Raw genomic sequence first — 19,393 nt, 5'->3', positions numbered from 1 at the left:
AATCTTCAGGTTTACCTCCAAGAGTTAAGAGTTAATATTCAGCATGCACTAGCTACCATATATATCCAGCAGACATTTCACTAAACCTCATGTAATCCTCACAGCTAGATCCAACCCAACTAGATCTGGATCGTGATCTTACTTCTTCAGCTGAGAAAAAAGATTTATGACAGGTTAAAGTCCCTGAGATAATAACTGGTAAAAACAGTGGTCAACCTAGGGAAAAATATTTATAATAGGTTAAAGTCTCTCACATAATAACTGGCAAAAACACTGGCCAATCAATGGGGGAAAAGATTTATAATAGGCCAAAATCTCTCAGATAATAACTGGTAAAAACAACAGTGGCTAAAAACCATCTAGGCTTCGGTACCACCAAAGTTTAGTGTTCCTACCCACATCCAAATAAGTAAGTTTTATATATATATATATAAAACTTCTCTTCAGTAGCATAGATAGTTCAAGTTTCCTTTGCTACATATTCAAGAGTTCGAGATACCCAATGCAAACAAGCAATACGAAGAAGAGTAAGTGCATAAACGGAGCATTTTAGGCCGTTTGAGGTGAAAGGAAACTGGTTCTTTTTCCTCCACAGCACTTAACACATACAGTCCCTTCACAGAGTTGGTAATTAATCACATCAAACGAGTTACTCTATTCTGCTTCTCCTTGAGTATCAAAACCCAGAGCTAGAATTTCCACCCAGTTAGAAAAACCCTTGTTTTTTATTTCTGATCAGAATTTTTACCTTTTTGTTAGTTGTCTTCTTGTAGGTACTATAAAAGCATCTCCAGAGCTAGCACGGCAGAGAATAAACCAGCAGGGCGGGGAGTTGACTCCAACAGTCTAACCTCTTAATTAACTTTCTTTGCTGTCGTTAATGAGAATACCTAACCTCTGGACTGGGCTTCCTTGGTGGCTCAGACGGTAAAGAATCCGCCTGCAATGCAAGAAACCTAGGTTGGATTCCTGAGTTGGGAAGATCCCCTGGAGGGGGGCTTGACAACCCACTCCAGTATCCTTGCCTGGAGAATTCAATGGACAGAGGAGCCTGGCGGACTGCACAGTACATGGGGTCGCAAAGAGTCGGACACGACTGAGCGACTAAGCACACAGTACAACCTCTGGCTAGCTAGGCTGCAGCGGTACCAGACCCGGAGGGTCTGGGAACCCAACTTCACCCCGGGGCCCCGCCTGTCCCAGGCTCGAGGCGTCAGGAGTCGAGCGCGCCGTGAGGTTTGGACCTTCGCGCGCGCCGTAGCGGCGGGCCGAGAAGGCGGGGCTCCGAGTCAACCCCGCCCCCTTCCCGGCTCCAGCGTGGGGCTACGAACGGTCTGCTCGAGTGGTTGCTTCCCTCTTCCCTGGTTGCCAGTGATTATGGGACAGGAACCGCGCACGTTGCCTCCCTCCCCTAACTGGTACTGCTCCCGATGCAGCGATGCCGTGCCCGGGGGCCTCTTCGGCTTCGCGGCGCGGACTTCGGTCTTCCTTGTCCGCGTGGGCCCGGGCGCGGACGCGATCCCAGGGACGCCCCCATTTCGAGGTAAGTCCCCACTTCTTGACCCCAACCTACCTGCACTAACTGCGTTCCCCGGGGGCGCCGAGAGGGCGTGGCTAGCCACCTCACCCCGCCATAGATGGGGAAACTGAGGCTCGGGCAGAGAGAAAGGTCTATTCACAGTCGTCTAAACTGAGCCGTGTCCGGGTCACCAAGGCTGAGCTCTACACCACGCTGTGGCTGAGCGGTCCCGCCTCCTGGCTCTCTCAGCGTGCATCCGCTGGCTTACTAAAAAGTTATCCATGTGTCTTGCCAGGTATTTATAACACCTAGTCCTCGCTTTCTACAGCTCCAGGCCGTAAGCGAGATCCTGCAAATATGTGATACTCACTTCTCTAAGATAAATGACTTGAGCTGAATGCTTCCAGGCTCCAGCTAGGTTTTGGTTATGCCTTGGGATACGGCATGCCAGATACTTCTTTTCGAAAAGACTGCTAGCCAGATCTAAATACAAATCCCTTTTACATTCTTCATTGGAGCTGCCCCTCATCCTGAGAACTAGGCACATCAAGCGATATGAACGTATTTTACAGTTAAAAAGACTGAGTCCCAAGGAGATAAAACTATTTGTCTGAAGTCAGATGGCACAGCCAATATCTGCACTTGAGGTTTCTAATGTGGGTTTCTGGATATTTTTGTTATTCCATGGAATAAGTGAGGCCGCAATCACCAACAACAGTTAAGATTCTGGCAGGAAAAAAAAATAAAGATTGTCAGGTGACTTTGGGGAGTATCATAAAATTAATTCTTGCCTGAGTTTTTCCCAAGAAATAAACCATGGCTCCAAATTTGAAAAAAAAAAAAAAGATTCTGGCAGGAATCTTAGATAGCTCTTTAACCTGCAGCCTGGTTTTGCTTGAAGTCATAGGCGAGTTGGTTGGACACACGGAAAAGGTGTCTGGCTTCACGTTTTGTCATCACCCGGGTCAATACAATCTCTGCGCCACCAGCTCCGATGATGGGACTGTGAAAATCTGGGATGTAGAGACAAAAACAGTTGTGACGGAACATGCACTCCATCAGGTACCATAGCTTACTTGTTTCTCAGACTATTCATATATATCTGTGTCAGAGTTCTCCTGCTTCAAGTATAGTTTTGCTAGCTCCTCTGTGCTAGGTTAACTTTTATATATATATATATACACATTTAAAATTAAATATAATTTAAAATGTATATATTATATAAATATATTATAAATATATAAATAAATTTATATAATATATATAAGGTAAACTTTTATAACTGTGTTTGTTCATTAGATCAGAAGGTGTATATTGTAAAAGTACCGCAAAAATTTTTTGGAAGGAGATACGTATAAGTCAGAGGTCAACAAACTGCACTGCTGCCTGCTTTTGCAGCTTGTTTCACTGGAATACAATCACAGCTGTTGATTTTAGTATTGCCTACAATTTTGACTATTGCTGCTTTCAGGCTACAATGGCAGAATTGAGAGTTAAAACAGAGACAATATGGCCCACACAATCTAAAATATTTACTCTCTGGCTCTTTACACGAAAAAGATTCCTGATATAAACTGTGAGTGAAACTTATTTCGAAACTAGATGGTTAATTGATATACCTGCCTAGAAAATGTAGAAAAGAACTCAGTTAATCTTAGGAAGAATTTTGCATTAATCTACAAAGGAAGAAAAAATTTAATCATTCTTAGCCTGAATTCTCCTATCATTTGATTATAATATAATCTTGCTATATGTGTGGTCCTAACAGTATTTATTAAGTACCTATAGTATACCTAGCATTATACAGATTAAAAACTAAGTAAAAATTAAGCAATAACAAATGAGAAGCAAATACATCTTTCCTTTGTTTTAAAGCACACTATATCAGCATTGCATTGGTCTCCTCGAGTAAAGGATCTGGTAGTATCTGGAGATGAAAAAGGAGTAGTTTTCTGTTACTGGCTTAACAGAAATGACAGCCAGCACCTCTTTATAGAACCCAGGACAATTTTCTGTCTTACTTGCTCGCCTCATCATGAAGATTTAGTAGCCATTGGGTAAGTACTGTGTCATCTGCACTAATTTATTTTTGTTTATGATGTTATTTTGTATTTTCTTTACCTTTTCCTATCCCTTTATTCCTCAAGGGAAGCCATTTACAGGTATTAACCACTCTCCCTGCACCCCTAGTATCATTATTCCTGTGATCTCCAGGTCCTCACTGTATTTTTGTTTCCTTGGTTTCTGTGATACTGTACTTTCCTCATTCTTCATACCTGATTTCTTCAGTGAATCTCCAAATGTCAGAAATGTCCTCTTTTACTCCTCTGTACATAACCCTTGGTTATATTAATAACATTTATTCCCATAGTGTCAAATGACTCAGCTCTGCTCTGATTCTCAGCTCTTCCACTCAATTGGGAAAGCAGTGTGGCATTGGGATCCGTCTCCCCTGTGATCATCAAGGTGTCTTCACGTGAGCTGCCTCAGTAGGCGGTCCCCTCTCCCTTACTGCTCCATTTACTTCTCCCTCAAAGATGTCCATTCTGTCTAGTTTAGAGATGAGACATAAGCACAGAATCTAAGAGGAGAAAGTCCAACAGGAGAGAATTCAAGAGACTTGAAGGTGGGGTAGATACACATGGAGACTTTTCCACAAAGTCTGTTGCAACAATGTACATGTAGACATGAAGCCAGAGGAGGTATATGGGGTCAAGGGAGCATTAAATGGAAAATAACAAAGGCATGTTTCTATGCTGATGTAAATGAGGCAGAAGAATGGGAGTCTATTGCAGGGGTGAACAGTGATGAATACAGGAGTGGTAATGAGAAGTCAAGAGGGAATTGGCTCCAGATCACAAGTAAAAGGAACCAGCTGAGAATGTGGAAATAGGTGTAAGTAGTTTCACAGATCTGCTTGGAAGAGAAGGCTGTTTCATTCTGATGACTTCTGATTTTTTGTGAGGCACAAGTCAAGTTCAGAGTAGGGCAGGAGCTGGATGCAGAAAGAAGGTATGAAAAGAGTCATCTCTGAGAACAGGAAAATGAACTTTCTGAGGGAAACTGCAGGTCCCCTGTTCCTGGTTGAGTGCCAAGCCGAGGATCACAATCGTGAATTTTAAGCAAACTACTCAAACTGATTGAGAGTCAGCCAGGTTTGGGGTTTTGTAGAGTAAATACCCTGAGAAAAGGGGGAACAAAGGAGATGAGGATTTTATTTAAGGAGTGATTATAATGAATCCATCATGTGGGCATGAACAGGAAGACAGGTGTGGGTGAGTAACACTGAAAATGGAAAGGGTCTGTGATCAGAGGTCTCCATGAAATGGGAGCATTGTGATAAGGGTACAAGAGACGGAGCAGAAAAGGTGGTAGGCAGGGGTCAGAGAAAGGTAAATCAAACTGACCTTGACAGATGAGCAGAAATGCACAGGAAGAGGTGAGTCTTTCAAACAGTCACACAGGATTGAATCAGAATGATTTGTTTTTAAATGTTCTTCAAAACAGTGATTAGTCCTTGAAGTCTTGATTGAAATTGCAAAATAGCTTGATCACATGTCTGTTAGGTTATATAACCTGATGGTTTTCAAAGTCTGTATCTTCAAAGGTTTGATATATTCTATGATTTTTTTGTAATAATATAAAGTAATAATAAAGTTGTAATTGGGAAAAATTTTTTTTAATAAAAAGAGAAAGCTGTAGGATTATCTAATGTATAGGAAATGTAAACAGGTATGTCCACTTTGGAGAGCAATTTTGCACTTTCTAGTAAAGCAAAAATGTGACTAACATTCTGGCAGTTCTGTTACTAGGCATCAAACCTGAAACTGTCTTAAGTGTGTGATAAGATTATTAATTAAGTTTATTATATATGTATAATCTTATAATAATAAGATTATTAATAGCATTTTATGTTTATAATAGTAAAAAAAAGTGAGAGCCTTTCAAAAGGAAAATGAGTAACTAGAAGTATATTCTCACAGTGGAGTACTATATAATAGTATAAATACATGTGTCAACATGGACAACTCACAAAAAGAATGAGTGGAAAAAACAAGCTACAGAAAAATAGACATGTTACCATTTATATGAAGCTTTTAAATGTACAAAGTAATTTTGTATCTCATTTAGGAAAATATACAAAGAAAGTCTAGAACTGATACAACACAAGATTCAGGAATAGCAGTTTACCTCTGTGGAAGAGAGGGGGAGAAAATTGATTGGGATGAGATATACAGAGGATTTCAACTGTACTGCAAAGGTTTTTTTTTTTCCTTAAGCTAGAGAGTAGATATTTCTTTATTGGGTCTGAAATACTTCATCATTTAAAGAAAAAAAACTATTACAATTTCTTCTAAATTAAAAAAAAATGACAGTCTTGAAATACTCAGATCTATAGGTTAGAATTCTGCAGCTTTTGTTAGAAAAGTAAGACTACTTGTAAAAGTAAAAAGATATTTTTATTGTATTAGGACAAATTCATTTCCAATTAGGGGAATTGCTGGCCCCTTTCAGGACTATTTTTCTTTAACGTTTCCCTTGAGCACAAGCATGCTGTGCTGTCAAACTTCATGCTGGGCAACATGTATAGTATACCATAGTACCAGGAATTTGATCGTTTGATCAAAATATGAAATAAGTATACTTTGGAAAAAGGACAGAACAAAATTATTCCTTGCTCTCTTTCCTCCTCCGATCCCCACCCCCGGCCCATGCACTTAACTTTTAGAAATAAACAGTAACTCCCAAGTCAAAATGTTTCCTAGAAAGACTGTCTGTATTTTTCAGCAATATTTCTGACCTTGTTTTTTAGCTACAAGGATGGCATAGTGGTTATAATTGACATCAGCAAGAAAGGAGAAGTTATGCACAGGCTTCGAGGACATGATGATGAGATCCATTCCATAGCCTGGTGTCCCCTGTCGGGTGAAGATTGTTTATCCATAAATCAAGAGGAAAATTCAGGTAGAGATGATTTAAGAGGGTTCAGTACTTTTTAGACCCAAAGAACCAAGTGGGTAGAATAGTGTCATTTGAATTACATTTAAAACTAGATTTTACAGATCAAATCTATGAAAATGATAGTTACAGGAACCCTTGCAGACTCGTTTTTTATTTAATGAGTGCATTTTTAATGCAAATTAAAAACAAAATTACCATCTCTATCATAGAAGAACCTGAAATTCCCAATGGGAAAGTTATAGCACAAACTGCAGTAACAAAAGGCTGCTACTTAGCCACTGGGAGCAAAGACCAGACCATTCGGATCTGGAGCTGCTCTAGAGGCCGAGGTAAGACTAATTCGACATTTTCTTTGTGATGTAACCTCTGTCAATCTAGTAAAAGCTTCTTTACTGTCTTGTTATCCTGAGTGTGTGTCTTGACTGTCCATGGAACTTCTTTTAATCTGCAGGGGTGATGACTTTGAAACTGCCCTTTCTTAAAAGAAGAGGAGGGGGTGTAGACCCAACTGTTAAAGAGCGCCTTTGGTTGACACTCCATTGGCCCAAGGATCAGCCAACTCAGCTGGTATCCAGCTGTTTTGGGTAAGTTTTTTTTTTGGGGGGGGTGGGGTGTCATGCTCTCTGACACATTTTGTTTTCCTCTCTAGTCTCAGGAATTCCTAGGCTTCTCTCTCTAGACACAGAAGATGGGAGACAGCAGTGGCTAAGGTTTATGTTATGATGGGCCATTTGTAATGGACAAATCATGGAATTAATACCAGTGCTGTCTAATAAGAGTTATGAAAAGATCAAATAAGTACAGCCTGCTGGTTAAGCATGGACTCTGAAGTCAAGCAGATTTCAGAATCAGTCCGTTACTTATCAGCTGATCCTTCACTTTTCTGAGCTTCAGTGACTTCACATGAATAAAGGGGCAGTTATAGTGTTTCCTTTCTCTTAGGATGATTATGACCATTCGTTAAGCAAAATTTATTCAGCACCTATTTCTAGTTGCTTGAGATGACAAGTGAATTTAACAATGTCCCTGCTTTTAAATGAGGTAATACAGGTAAAGCATACAGGAACCTCCCAAAGTGTTAGTCATAATGCTACTCCCCTCACTGCTCCAGAGCAGACATATGTCTTAAAGCCTTTGTGGTTATACAAATTATGGTGGCATTTTATAATTAAAGCTGTTAGGAAAATCTGTTCAGAAGGTAGTCTAGTACATTTGCATGGTTCAAAAAGGATGAAAGGATATAATAAAACTCCATTTAAAAAATTTTAGCCACACCATGTAGCTTGCAGGATCTCAGTTCCCTGACCAAATCAGGCAACTGCAGTGAAAGCACCGAGTCCTAACCACTGGACCACCAGCAAACTCCAGAGCTCCCTTTCCACCTCTGCCTTCTCTGCTTGGTTCTCCTCGCCATAGACAATAGTTTCTTTTGTTTTTGCATCTGTCTTAGAATATGTAATTTGTCTCTCCTTAAAAGAACAATGAACAGAAGGTATTTTGCAGCTGAGGGCCCACACTCTGGCCCAAAACCACTTGTTTTCAGATTGCTCATGAAAGAGAATTGCTACTTGTTTTTCCTTCACAGAGGTGAACTGCTGCTATGGGATCTCACTCAGTCTTGGAGACGGAAATATACCCTCCTTAGTGGTTCATCAGAAGGGCAAAATCATTCAAGGATTGTGTTTAATTTATGTCCTCTGGAAACTGAAGATGACAAACAGCTGCTGCTTTCCATATCAATGGACAGAGATGTAAGAACAGCTTATTTTGCATTCAACACTGTATAGTGGTGATTTATGACTTGGATAGGATTAGAGGACTTCTTTAAGCTATCATCAGTTCTCACACCTCACCTCACCCCCAGGTTCCAATTTCAAAGTTACTGTTTCTGATTGGCATTAAATACATTAGCAGTAGAGAAGTAAGGGGAAGGGGAGAAACAACCAAGATGTCTTTTTGTTAAAGCAGATACAATAAGGAAAAGATGTGTGCATGGAAGGATGTGAGAGGTCATCATGGTTTAGCTTTAAGATATCCTTATCTATAGTTTAGGTAGCAGAATCATCTGCTCTTGGCAGTCTCTGTAAGACAGAATTGGCTTTGTCTAAGTAACTGTAGTGTTTTGCAATAAGCGAAGCTTGTTTGATAGAGTTTGTTTTCTCCCAAGTCACTGTGAAGTCAAGTGAAGATTAAAAACTTAGCACTCCTCTTCCAATGGCTATGGTAATATATTTTGCTTTTTGAGATAAACTCTGATTCTTCCACTGTCCTGGGACAATCGTCATCTTTTTTCTTTCTTTACTTTTTTTTTTTTTTAGTTTACCAAATGAGATTATCAATGCTGTAATATTGTGGAAAGGCTACTGGACTCGGAAATAGGAAGCCTGAGTTCTAGTGTACTGTATGTCTTCAATTCACTTGGCATCTTAGGGAATAAATGTATTCCAAGATCCCTTTGAGCCCTGTAATTTACTGCTTTTTTTTCTAATTCCTACTGGAATAGTTAAGTTACATTCTCCTGCTGCACTCATTGAGCCCATTCTGTCTGAAATGTTGATTGTTTTTCCTGTTTCTCTGATCTTCATAAAGACCCTAACCCTTGACCTTTTCAGGTAAAATGTTGGGACATGGCCACTCTGGAGTGCTGCTGGACCCTGCCTTCCCTCGGTGGGTTTGCCTACAGTCTGGCTTTCTCTCCTGTGGACACAGGCTGCTTGGCGATAGGCGTCGGGGATGGCATGATCCGCGTATGGAATACACTCTCCATAAAGAACAACTATGATATGAAAATTTTTTGGCAAGGTGTCAAGTCCAAGGTTACAGCGGTAAGGATGCTTTCTCTGAGCTTGCCAAGCACTGTTTGCAAATAACTAACTCTCTCTTAGAGAATACCTGTCCACACAAATGAACTCTACCAGGAATTCACACTTCTTCAAGAGTATTTTTGATGCAATTTGAAACAGGGAAAGCGCAGGGATCCTCCCTCACCAAACACATTACCTTCTAATTCAGAAATTTGGCTTTGTTTGTAAAATTACATTTTTATTCAAGTCACCCTGTTTTCTAATAGTAAGAAATTTAAAATAACCTGGATGTGCATGTGTTCATAGGAGGTACATTAAATTATAATATAACCACATGGGGAATAATAATGTTTGTGATTTTAAAAAACCCACAGTACAGAAGTGTAGAAAGCAAAATGTTTTCTTTTCCACCCTTGACTCCATTCTCCCGCTTCCATAATCCAAAGCACTGTTGATGTATCTTTCCAAGCTTTGTTAATTAATAATAGAATCATATTTTCTAAATTGTTCTGGAATCTTTTACTCCCTACCCAACAGTGTGTCACGCACATCATTTAAACATTTGATCCTATTTTTGCTTTTCAACTATATATAAAGTTTACTCACAAAAAATTTCTAGAAAGATACAGAACTGGCAATGGGGTGTTTTGGATGGTGAAATTGCAGGTGACTTTATTTTTAATACTACTTCTCTTTTAAATAATGAGAATTTGTTACTTTTAAAATTAGAAGACACCAAGAGCAAGAAATTTTTCCAGTTGAACGCTAAAGTATAACCTAATGAGTCCCTTAACAGTGCCCCTCTCTTCATATTTCCTTGTAGCTGTGCTGGCACCCGACCAAGGAAGGCTGCTTAGCTTTTGGAACTGACGATGGAAAAGTGGGATTGTATGACACCTACTCCAACAAGTAAGAAGTAGATGATCCTTATTTAGCCCATTGACCAAAATGTTAGTGAGTTCACTTTGACTTCATAGACCCAGATGTTTATTTATCATAGTAAGACTGGGAAGCATCTTTAAGATTCTGACTCTGCGACTGGGGCTTAGAACTCAGAATTTTATTTTTAAAACATTTTTTCAGGTGATACTGATGGTTTAGCCCATCTGACCTATGAACACCACTGAAGTTTTTTTTTTTTTTCAGGAAAACATTTGCTTTTGTTTTCCCTCAACAATTTTTTTACTAAAGTTTTCAGGCATCCAAGAATGTTAAGTTATACATAGGGGCTTCCCTGGTGGCTCAGATGGTAAACAATCTGCTTGCAATGCAGGAGACCCAGGTTTGATCCCTGAATTGGGAAGATCCCCTGGAGAACAGAATGGCTACCCACTATAGTATTCTTTCCTGGAGAATTCCGTGGACAGAGAAGCATGGTGGGCTAGTCTAAAGGGTCGCAGAGAGTCAGACACAACTGAGCGACTGACATTTATATGGACTTCCCTGATGACTCAGACCATAAAGAATCTGCCTGCAATGTAGGAGACCCGGGTTTGATCCCTGGTTGGGAAGATCCCCTGGAGAAGGAAATGGCTACCACTCCAGTATTGTTGAGTGTAGAATTCCATGGACAGAGGAGCCTGGCGGGCTGCAGTCCATGGGGTCACAAAGAGTCAGACACAACTGAGCGACTAACACTTTCATTTTCAAGAATGTTAAAAGCTTAGAATAAAGAACATCTCTGTATGTTCCATCTTGAATTACCACTTGTTAACATTTTGCCATACTTGTGGTACACTTAACAAAAATTAGCAGTCATCTATAATATGATGTAATATCCTGTGTGCATACAAATTTCTTTAGATGAGCCAAAAATGTTTTTCTAGCAATTTTTTTTCAAACCTTTTTTCAATCAGTGGTCACATATTGTATTTTTTTATGTCTCTTTAGTCTCTTATTATAGAATAGTCCCCCACTTCTTTCCATAACATTGCCTTTTCAATTTGAAGATTCCAGATAAGTTGTTTTCTAGCATATTCTACATTTTGAACTTGTCTAGTTAATTCTTTGTGGTGATTTGTAACTCATTTCACTCTTTCCTGTATTTCCTGTATTCCTTGTCTTCCCTGTATTGCCTGTAAACTTTCTAGAACAGCACTATGTCTTTAGTCAGGGGTGGCTACTGAAGTATGCTGAGTGTAGAACACACCTGAGAGTTCAAAAAAGAAGAATGTAAGATGTTATTTATTTTAATTATATTTTAAAAGGTAATACTTTTTATATACTGAGCTAATTCCTAAAATTGAATTTCACTTGTTTCTGATACTTCTGTTAACATGGCTACTAGAAAGCTTTAAGTTACAGACGGGGCTTGTATTTATGGCTCACAGTATAAATCCGTTGGACACAGCTATTCTGAGTTCTTAATTAGATTCCAGACCTGCGCTGTTCAGTTTGGTAGCCACTGGCCACGTGTGGCTACTTATGCTTAAAGTAATTAAAATTAAATAAAATTAAGTTCCTAGTCACATGTGCCACATTGTCAGTGCTCAAGGGCCATATCTGGCTAAGGGCTACTTTATTGGACAGCACTGTTCTAGGCCAGGGATTAGAGTACTGTGACCCATGATCTAAGAAAGTGCTTAGTCGCTCAGTCATGTCCAACTCTTTGCGATCCCATGAACTGTAGCCTGCCAGGCTCCTGACCATGGGATTTCCCAGGCAAGAATACTGGAGTGGGTTGCCATTTCCTCCTCCAAGGGATCTTCCCAACCTAGGGATCAAACCCAGGTCTCCTGCATTGCAGGCAGATTCTTTTCTCGTCTAAGCCACCAGAGAAGCCCATGAGTTAAGAATAGTCATATCTTTTAAAAATCAATGAAAAAGAATCAAGAATATTTCACAAAGTGTGGAAAGTAAGTAAAATTCAAGTTTCTCTGTCCATAAGTAGAGTTTTATTAGAGCCCTGCCACACTCGTTTCATTACATCTTATCTGAGGCTGCTTGCGTGCTACACAGCAAAGTGGATGGATTGTGACAAAAAAACTGCTTGACTCACAAAGTTTGAAGCACTGACTACCTGGCCCTTTACAGAAAAAGTTTGCCTACTCCTGTTCTAGGTCATTTGCACCTAAGTGAGAATCATTCATTATACTGTAGAACTGACCTTTTCATGTGCCAATTCTTTAGGTACTTGTGTATAACTTGTTGTTTATTGTTTAATCACTAAGTCGCATCTGACTTTTTGCAACCCTATGGACTGTAGCCCACCAGGCTCCTCTGGGGATTTCCCAGGCAAGAATACTGAGTGGGTAGCCATTCCCTTCTCCAGGGGATCTTCCCAAGCCAGGGATCAAACCTACACCTCCTGCATTGGCAGGCAAATTCTCTACCGGTGAACCACCAGGGAAGACCCTATGTATAACTTACACAGTTAACTGTTTTTCTCCATTTTTAATCTTTTTTTTTAAAGGCTACACTATTTCAAAGAAGTACTTAATAAAATAAAATTATATATCAATTTAAATAGCTTTGTGTCAGTACAAAATTACTGACTAATTCTAGTAAATTACTATCTTTTGGTTATTATAAGCTAAATATTCAAACTGATAGCAGCAAAGGTATATAGTAGGAGGAAGGACGTTACTGTAGATACATTGTTAGGTATCTAACCAGAAACGTTTATTCTGTTTCCTTTACCCAATGAAAATTTGGTTTATTGTCTAGACTGATCATGATAAATGTGTCAGATACATGGAAATAAAGAAGTCAACAGTTCATTCAGTCACAGATACTGGAATTCTAAAATCACACAAAGAGTATAGTATATGTTAAAGGTAATAACTGCACTGCCCTGTTTGGACACATCACATATCATTAATCAACCACAACCTTCAAAAATATCCTGAAAAGCAGGGTTTCTTTTTTAAAAAATAAATAAAAACCAAAAGCTCAGAAAGAACTACTACATGACCCAGCAATTTTACTCCTTGAGATATATCCAAAAAGAACAAAAACACTAATTCTAAAAGATACATGCACCCCAGTCTTCAAAGCAGCATCATTGACCATTGCCAAGGTATAGGAGTAACCTAAATGTCCATCAACAGATGAAAGGATAAAAAAGATGTGTGTGTGTATACTATGTATATACTATATACATATAGTATATATGTATGTGCTACTCAGCCATAAAAAACAATGAAATGTCACCATTTGCAGCAACATGGATGGATGTAAAGGACATTATGGTAAGTGAAATAAGTCAGACAGAAAAAGACAAATACTATAGATATCACTTATATATGGAATCTAAAAAATACAACCAACTACTGAATGTAACAAAGAAGCAGCAGACTCACAGATACATAGAACAAACTAGTGGTTACCAGTGGGGAGAGGGGTGGATTATAGAGACAGAGGAGGGGAAGGTATAAACTATTGGGTGTAAGGCTCAAGGGTGTCCTGTATAACATGGGGAGTATATCCAGCATTTTGTAATAACTAAATGGAAAATAATCTTTAAAAATTGTAAAACATTTTTAAAATTTTTTAAATAAAAACCATTATTACGTAGAAAGGAGGCTAATTACTTTACAATATTGTAGTGTAGAAAGGATGGAAGAAATGAGTGTTTGTGAAGAATAAAAATACTAATCCAGAGGAAAAAAACTTAAAAACCGATCTACGCTGAAATCTTGGGGAGTCCCTGGCTGTCCAGTGGTTAGGACTGCACACTGCTGCTGCAGGAGGCACAGGTTCAGTCCTTGGTCCAGGATCCTGCAAGCGGCTTAGAACAACCAAAGATAAATAAATTAAGCCTTAGTTTGAGGATGTGATGTCAATGACAGGGTAGGCCAAAAATGATTCTAGACTTTTACTTGAATATAAGGTGGACATATTTGCATGATGATAATATATGCTTAGTAGTAACCTTATTTCTGGGCTGAACAGTTTGCATTTTCTGTTTTGTCCTGTTTTTCTCAAGTTGTGATAGCCTTTACTTTTATATATAACTACAGTAATATTAGAATATTTGACGTTTAAGTGAAGTGAGAAACTCAGGGATAGGGAAAATGACCCCAAACTGGCCAGTTAAGGGATATTAATAACTATTTTCCAGGTAAAGTGTGTTTGGGACTTATTTTTTAGTTGCTATTATTACATGGTATATTAATTAAATGATTGCTTCTTTATAATCAGCTATTTGGAGAAGAGTACTGTTATTTTTCTTTAATATCAGCAACTAAGTTTGTAATACATGAACCGTGAACTTGCAGATGTTCAAGCTAGTTTTAGAAAAGGCAGAGGAACCAGAGAGCAAATTGCCAACATCCGCTGGATCATTGAAAAAGCAAGAGAGTTCCAGAAAAACATCTATTTCTGCTTTATTGATTATGCCAAAGCCTTTGAATGAGTGGATCACAATAAACTATGGAAAATTCTGAAATAGATGGAAATACCAGACCACCTGACCTGCCTCTTGAGAAACCTATAGGCAGGTCAGGAAGCAACAGTTAGAACTAGACTTGGAACAACAGACTGGTTCCAAATAGGAAAAGGAGTACGTCAAGGCTGTATATTGTCACCTGCTTATTTAACTTATATGCAGAGACATCATGATAAACGCTGGGCTGGAAGAAGCACAAACTGGAATCAAGATTGCCAGGAGAAATATCAATAACCTCAGATATGCAGATGACACCACCCTTACGGCAGAAATTGAAGAGGAACTAAAACACCTCTTGATGAAAGTGAAAGAGGAGAGTGAAAAAGTTGGTTTAAAGCTCAACATTCAGAAAACTTAAGATTATGGCATCTGGTCCCATCACTTCATGGCAACTAGATGGGGAGACAGTGGAAACAGTGTCAGACTTTATTTTGGGGGGCTCCAAAATCACTGCAGATGGTGACTGCAGCCATGAAATTAAAAGAAGCTTACTCCTTGGAAGGAAAGTTATGACCAACCTAGACAGCATATTAAAAATCAGAGACATTACTTTGCCAACAAAGGTCCGTCTAGTCAAGGTTATGGTTTTTCCAGTGGTCATGTATGGATGTAAGAGTTGGACTGTGAAGAAAGCTGAGTGCCGAAGAATTGATGCTTTTGAAGTGTGGTGTTGGAGAAGACTCTTGAGAGCCCCTTCAACTGCAAGGAGATCCAACCAGTCCATCCTAAAGATCAGTCCTGGGTGTTCATTGGAAGGACTGATGCTGAAGCTGAAACTCCAATACTTTGGCCACCTCATGCAAAGAGCTGACTCATTGGAGAAGACCCTGATGCTAGGAGGGATCGGGGGCAGGAGAAGGGGATGACAGAGGATGAGATGGCTGGATGGCATCACTGACTTGATGGACATGAGTTTGAGTAAACTCCGGGAGTTGGTGATGGACAGGGAGGCCTGGTGTGCTGCGATTCATGGGGTCGCAAAGAGTCGGACACAACTGAGCGACTGAACTGAAGTTTGTAACAGGCAACTTTTTTAAAAAAGATGGTCTGTTTTCCACTGTACCTTTTTAAATCTTTCTGTTTATAATTTCCCTTCCCCCCCAGACCACCACAGATTTCCAGCACGTATCACAAGAAGACTGTGTACTCATTAGCCTGGGGACCACCAGTACCCGCCGTGGCACTCGGTAAGTATCTGAATCATTCTCTAACAAACATAAGAGTATTCTCTTTCAACTTAACCCTAGGATATTCAACCTGGAAAAAGTCATAAACATGCTTGCAGTAACTCTTTATGCAGGCTGCTGTGTCCCTGGGGTCCGTGAGGGCAGTTGTAACTGGTGATCAGTTAGAAACCATTCACCTAGAATAAGCCTCTCCAAATTAAAGTATTTGGTCTCTCTGAGCCAAATTTTTTTTATTGTGAATATAGTTATCTCATGCTAGGTCCTGATACCTAATCTAATAATTTTCACTAAAATTTGCCATCGCCTTTTAATTTTATCAGAATTACAATGTTGGGAATTCCTTGGCAGTCCAGTGGTGCAGATGCCATGCTCTCACTGCCAAGTGCCCAGGTTCAGTCCCTGGCCGGGTAACTAAGATCCCACAAGCCACTCAGTGTGGCCAAAAAACTAAATAATTTATTTTTAAAAATTGTTAAAGAATTATAATGTTAATGATCCTCTGTTTCAACCTACAGTTAAAGCAGGGTCAGAATTTCTCAAATGATCTCTTGTTGCCTGTGAATACATTCTGACCCTTTTGTAGCCCCTCAGACTTGCCTTTCTTATTCCTACAATGGTAGGTCTTGCAGAATTAAATTGAATATGTTCAGCAAAATCTTTAGTAGTCTTTTCTTCAGCATCTACAGTGGAAAATCTGTATGTCTGCATAACTGCAGTGTAAGTCATCAAAACTCAAGCAGCATTATAGTTGTAGTTCATTCATTCATTTAGCAAATGCTGATCCTTGATTTGTGCCAAACAGTTCTACAGTAGTGAAAATAAAACTTGTCCTTACAAAAACCCATCAGAACTACTGTTTACTTCCTAAAATAAACAGGACAGTTACTATAACACCAAAGAAATCATTGCTTCGAGATAGCTTCTTACATTAGTCATAGGAAGTCCTGCTGCTGCTGCTGCTAAGTCGATTCAGTGGTGCCCGACTCTGTACGACCCCATAGACAGCAGCCCACCAGGCTCCGCTGTCCCTGGGATTCTCCAGGCAAGAACACTGGAGTGGGTTGCCATTTCCTTCGCCAGTGCATGAAAGTGAAAAGTGAAAGTGAAGTCGCTCAGTCGTGTCTGACTCTTAGCAACCCCATGGGCTGCAGCCTTCCAGGCTCCTCCATCCATGGGATTTTCCAGGCAGGAGTACTAGAGTGGGGTGCCACTGCATTCTCCGGGAAGTCCTGCAGCTTCATATATTCAAATGCCAGACAGTACTTATTTCTGTAAGAGAAGATAAATTCCCCAAAACTTTGAGAACATGTCTTCTTATTCCAGCTTTGGCATTCCTACTATTTTGAGTGACAGAAGAATGTTTAAAGCAAAGTATGTTGTATTATAAGAATTAATAAAACTTCTTTACTTCTCCTCACAACTGTGTTCAGATGCATACTCTGACTTTATCCCAGGCTATTAATGTAATTCTTTTAAAACATCTCATAGTATAATATGGTCATATTACAGCAACAAACAGTTAAGCTGGTGAAGTACAACAAAACTGATAAGCTTTCTTTTCTTATTCCACGTAGGAGAAGGAGACAGACCTTCCCTCACTTTATACAGTTGTGGAGGAGAAGGGATTGTCTTACAGCACAACCCTTGGAAGCTTAGTGGAGAGGCTTTTGACATCAACAAACTCATCAGGGACACCAATTCAATCAAAGTAAGTTCTTGTGATTTGAAGTCTTCTCGTGATCTCTGTTTTATCTTCTCATCTTGCATGATAAATACCATTATGTGAGGTATCCATTATGCTGTCAGATTTCAGGCTTCTCTCAGTTGCAATGGCTGTTTATTATAAACTTTCAGATCTTGAATATAAAGCATCCTTTTCACACCTGCCACTTTCTCCAGAGGGAGGTGTTTGTAAAAATTACTTTATAATATGGTATCCAAGTACAACTATGAGGTATTTTGCTCAAAACAGAATTATCATTTTGGTTTTTTAGTGAAATAATTATAGATTTATACAAAAGCTGCAAAAATAATGCAAATAATTTCCTTATATCCTTCACCCAGATTTCCATGTTTAGTAATTTTCTTTACCATTATATCAATATATCTGTATGCCAGAACTGTCTTTTTAAGTGAAACCATAAATATGAGTTTTCCATACTCTTTCAAATGCACATTTTTTACTGTTGTTCATTATTTTTGTATGGCTATTTTTGTTATAAAAATAATATTTAATCATAAATTATTTTTATTGGCTATATTCCTTCATGTTTTAAATGTTATCTGAACATTCAACAATGAATAAAAGAGGCAAAATTCCTGTTCCTAACAAGCTTTTAGTTTTGTAAGACTTAAATAATATAGATCAGAAATTCATATAAGGAATTTGGGCTGGAAATGGAAATTTAGAGTCCCTTTATATGAGTGGTAGCTAAAGAAGCTGTGGGCATGTGTGAGGTGGTCTGTGGAGAGACAAGTAAGAAAAGAAGAGGGCCCAGGCAGCCTTGGGGAACAAAGGAACTGTTCTCTAATAAAAACAAAAGAAGAGAAAAAAAACAATTCTGGAAAAGAAACAGAAGAGATGGGAAGAGAAGAAGGGTGGAGTATATGACTTCTGTTAAGGAGATGACAGCCCCCATGTTATCGAAGCCAGCGGACATGTTTCATGTCTTACTGTGGGATAAAAATCATTTTAATTAAGTTCATTTCACAAGGTTAGACACTGCAAACATTTAATATTCACTGGCCTGTCTTTTGTCCCAGTTAGGAAATCATATTTAGAATACTAGTTCTTAGTAACTCTTCGGCAAATTGCGTAGATTATTTATAAGAATGGCTGTTGTAATTAGAATATTTTTAAACAAGGGTTTGTTGTGGGTTTTTTTTTCTCTCACACTGTCATCATTGATTTGTAAGCTGTGTGGCAAGAACAATGTTTTTAGTCGAGATTGGTTTGTTTTGCTTTTCTAGTACAAATTGCCTGTACACACAGAGATCAGCTGGAAAGCAGATGGCAAAATCATGGCTCTTGGCAATGAAGATGGGTATGTGTTTGTTTCTGTAAAAAAAAAACTTTGTAATTGCACATATATTTGATCACAAGCTAGTGCCATCTGTAATGTTAGTTGGGAAAGCCTAGCTGTATTTGATATTCTGACTTATCCCTGATATCCTTAAATAACTAAGGAGCTCTCTGCATTATTGAGAACTGCAAAATAAGTTAAATATTTATAGCTCAAAGAGAATGTTTGCCTACTCTGTTTTGGCTGTAGTATGTGTCAAAGAATGCTCATCTCCACAATTACGTTTCCTAAATCTCCCTTCATTCTTTAAAGGAAAAAAAAAAAGCAGAAATGCTTTTTAGGTCTTACTATATCCTTTCCAATGTTTTGTTTTGTTTTGATTTTTTATGGTGTTTTGTTTTGTTTTGCCCTTTCCAATGTTGATCATAGTAACGTGGTTACTATTTCAGCCATTGGTTTAATTCCTTTAGTTTTTCCCTGGTACCATTTGTTATTTTTTAGAGCATGAT

The 19,393-nt window shown here is 38.9% G+C and overlaps 1 protein-coding gene across 2 annotated transcripts in view; it reads left to right on the top strand.

Moving 5' to 3' along the window:
- Positions 1–1,313: 1,313 nt before the first annotated feature.
- GEMIN5 (gem nuclear organelle associated protein 5) overlaps positions 1,314–19,393 on the top strand; it is a 42,804-nt gene continuing 24,724 nt past the window's right edge. For both annotated transcript variants that reach the window (XM_065918980.1, XM_065918979.1), the window contains exons 1-12: positions 1,314–1,543; positions 2,421–2,581; positions 3,395–3,576; positions 6,333–6,484; positions 6,691–6,810; positions 6,933–7,065; positions 8,067–8,232; positions 9,094–9,306; positions 10,109–10,194; positions 15,779–15,861; positions 17,436–17,569; positions 18,832–18,905. In XM_065918980.1, the coding sequence (XP_065775052.1) occupies positions 1,378–1,543; positions 2,421–2,581; positions 3,395–3,576; positions 6,333–6,484; positions 6,691–6,810; positions 6,933–7,065; positions 8,067–8,232; positions 9,094–9,306; positions 10,109–10,194; positions 15,779–15,861; positions 17,436–17,569; positions 18,832–18,905 (1,670 nt within the window). In that variant the 5' untranslated portion in view covers positions 1,314–1,377. The remainder of the gene's footprint in view (positions 1,544–2,420; positions 2,582–3,394; positions 3,577–6,332; positions 6,485–6,690; positions 6,811–6,932; positions 7,066–8,066; positions 8,233–9,093; positions 9,307–10,108; positions 10,195–15,778; positions 15,862–17,435; positions 17,570–18,831; positions 18,906–19,393) is intronic.

This window comes from Muntiacus reevesi, chromosome 1, assembly GCF_963930625.1.
Source record: "Muntiacus reevesi chromosome 1, mMunRee1.1, whole genome shotgun sequence".
In the NCBI taxonomy this organism is placed as follows: domain Eukaryota; kingdom Metazoa; phylum Chordata; class Mammalia; order Artiodactyla; family Cervidae; genus Muntiacus; species Muntiacus reevesi.
The sequence above is the reverse complement of the archived record's forward strand: the minus strand, read 5'-3'. Positions and strand labels throughout refer to the sequence as shown.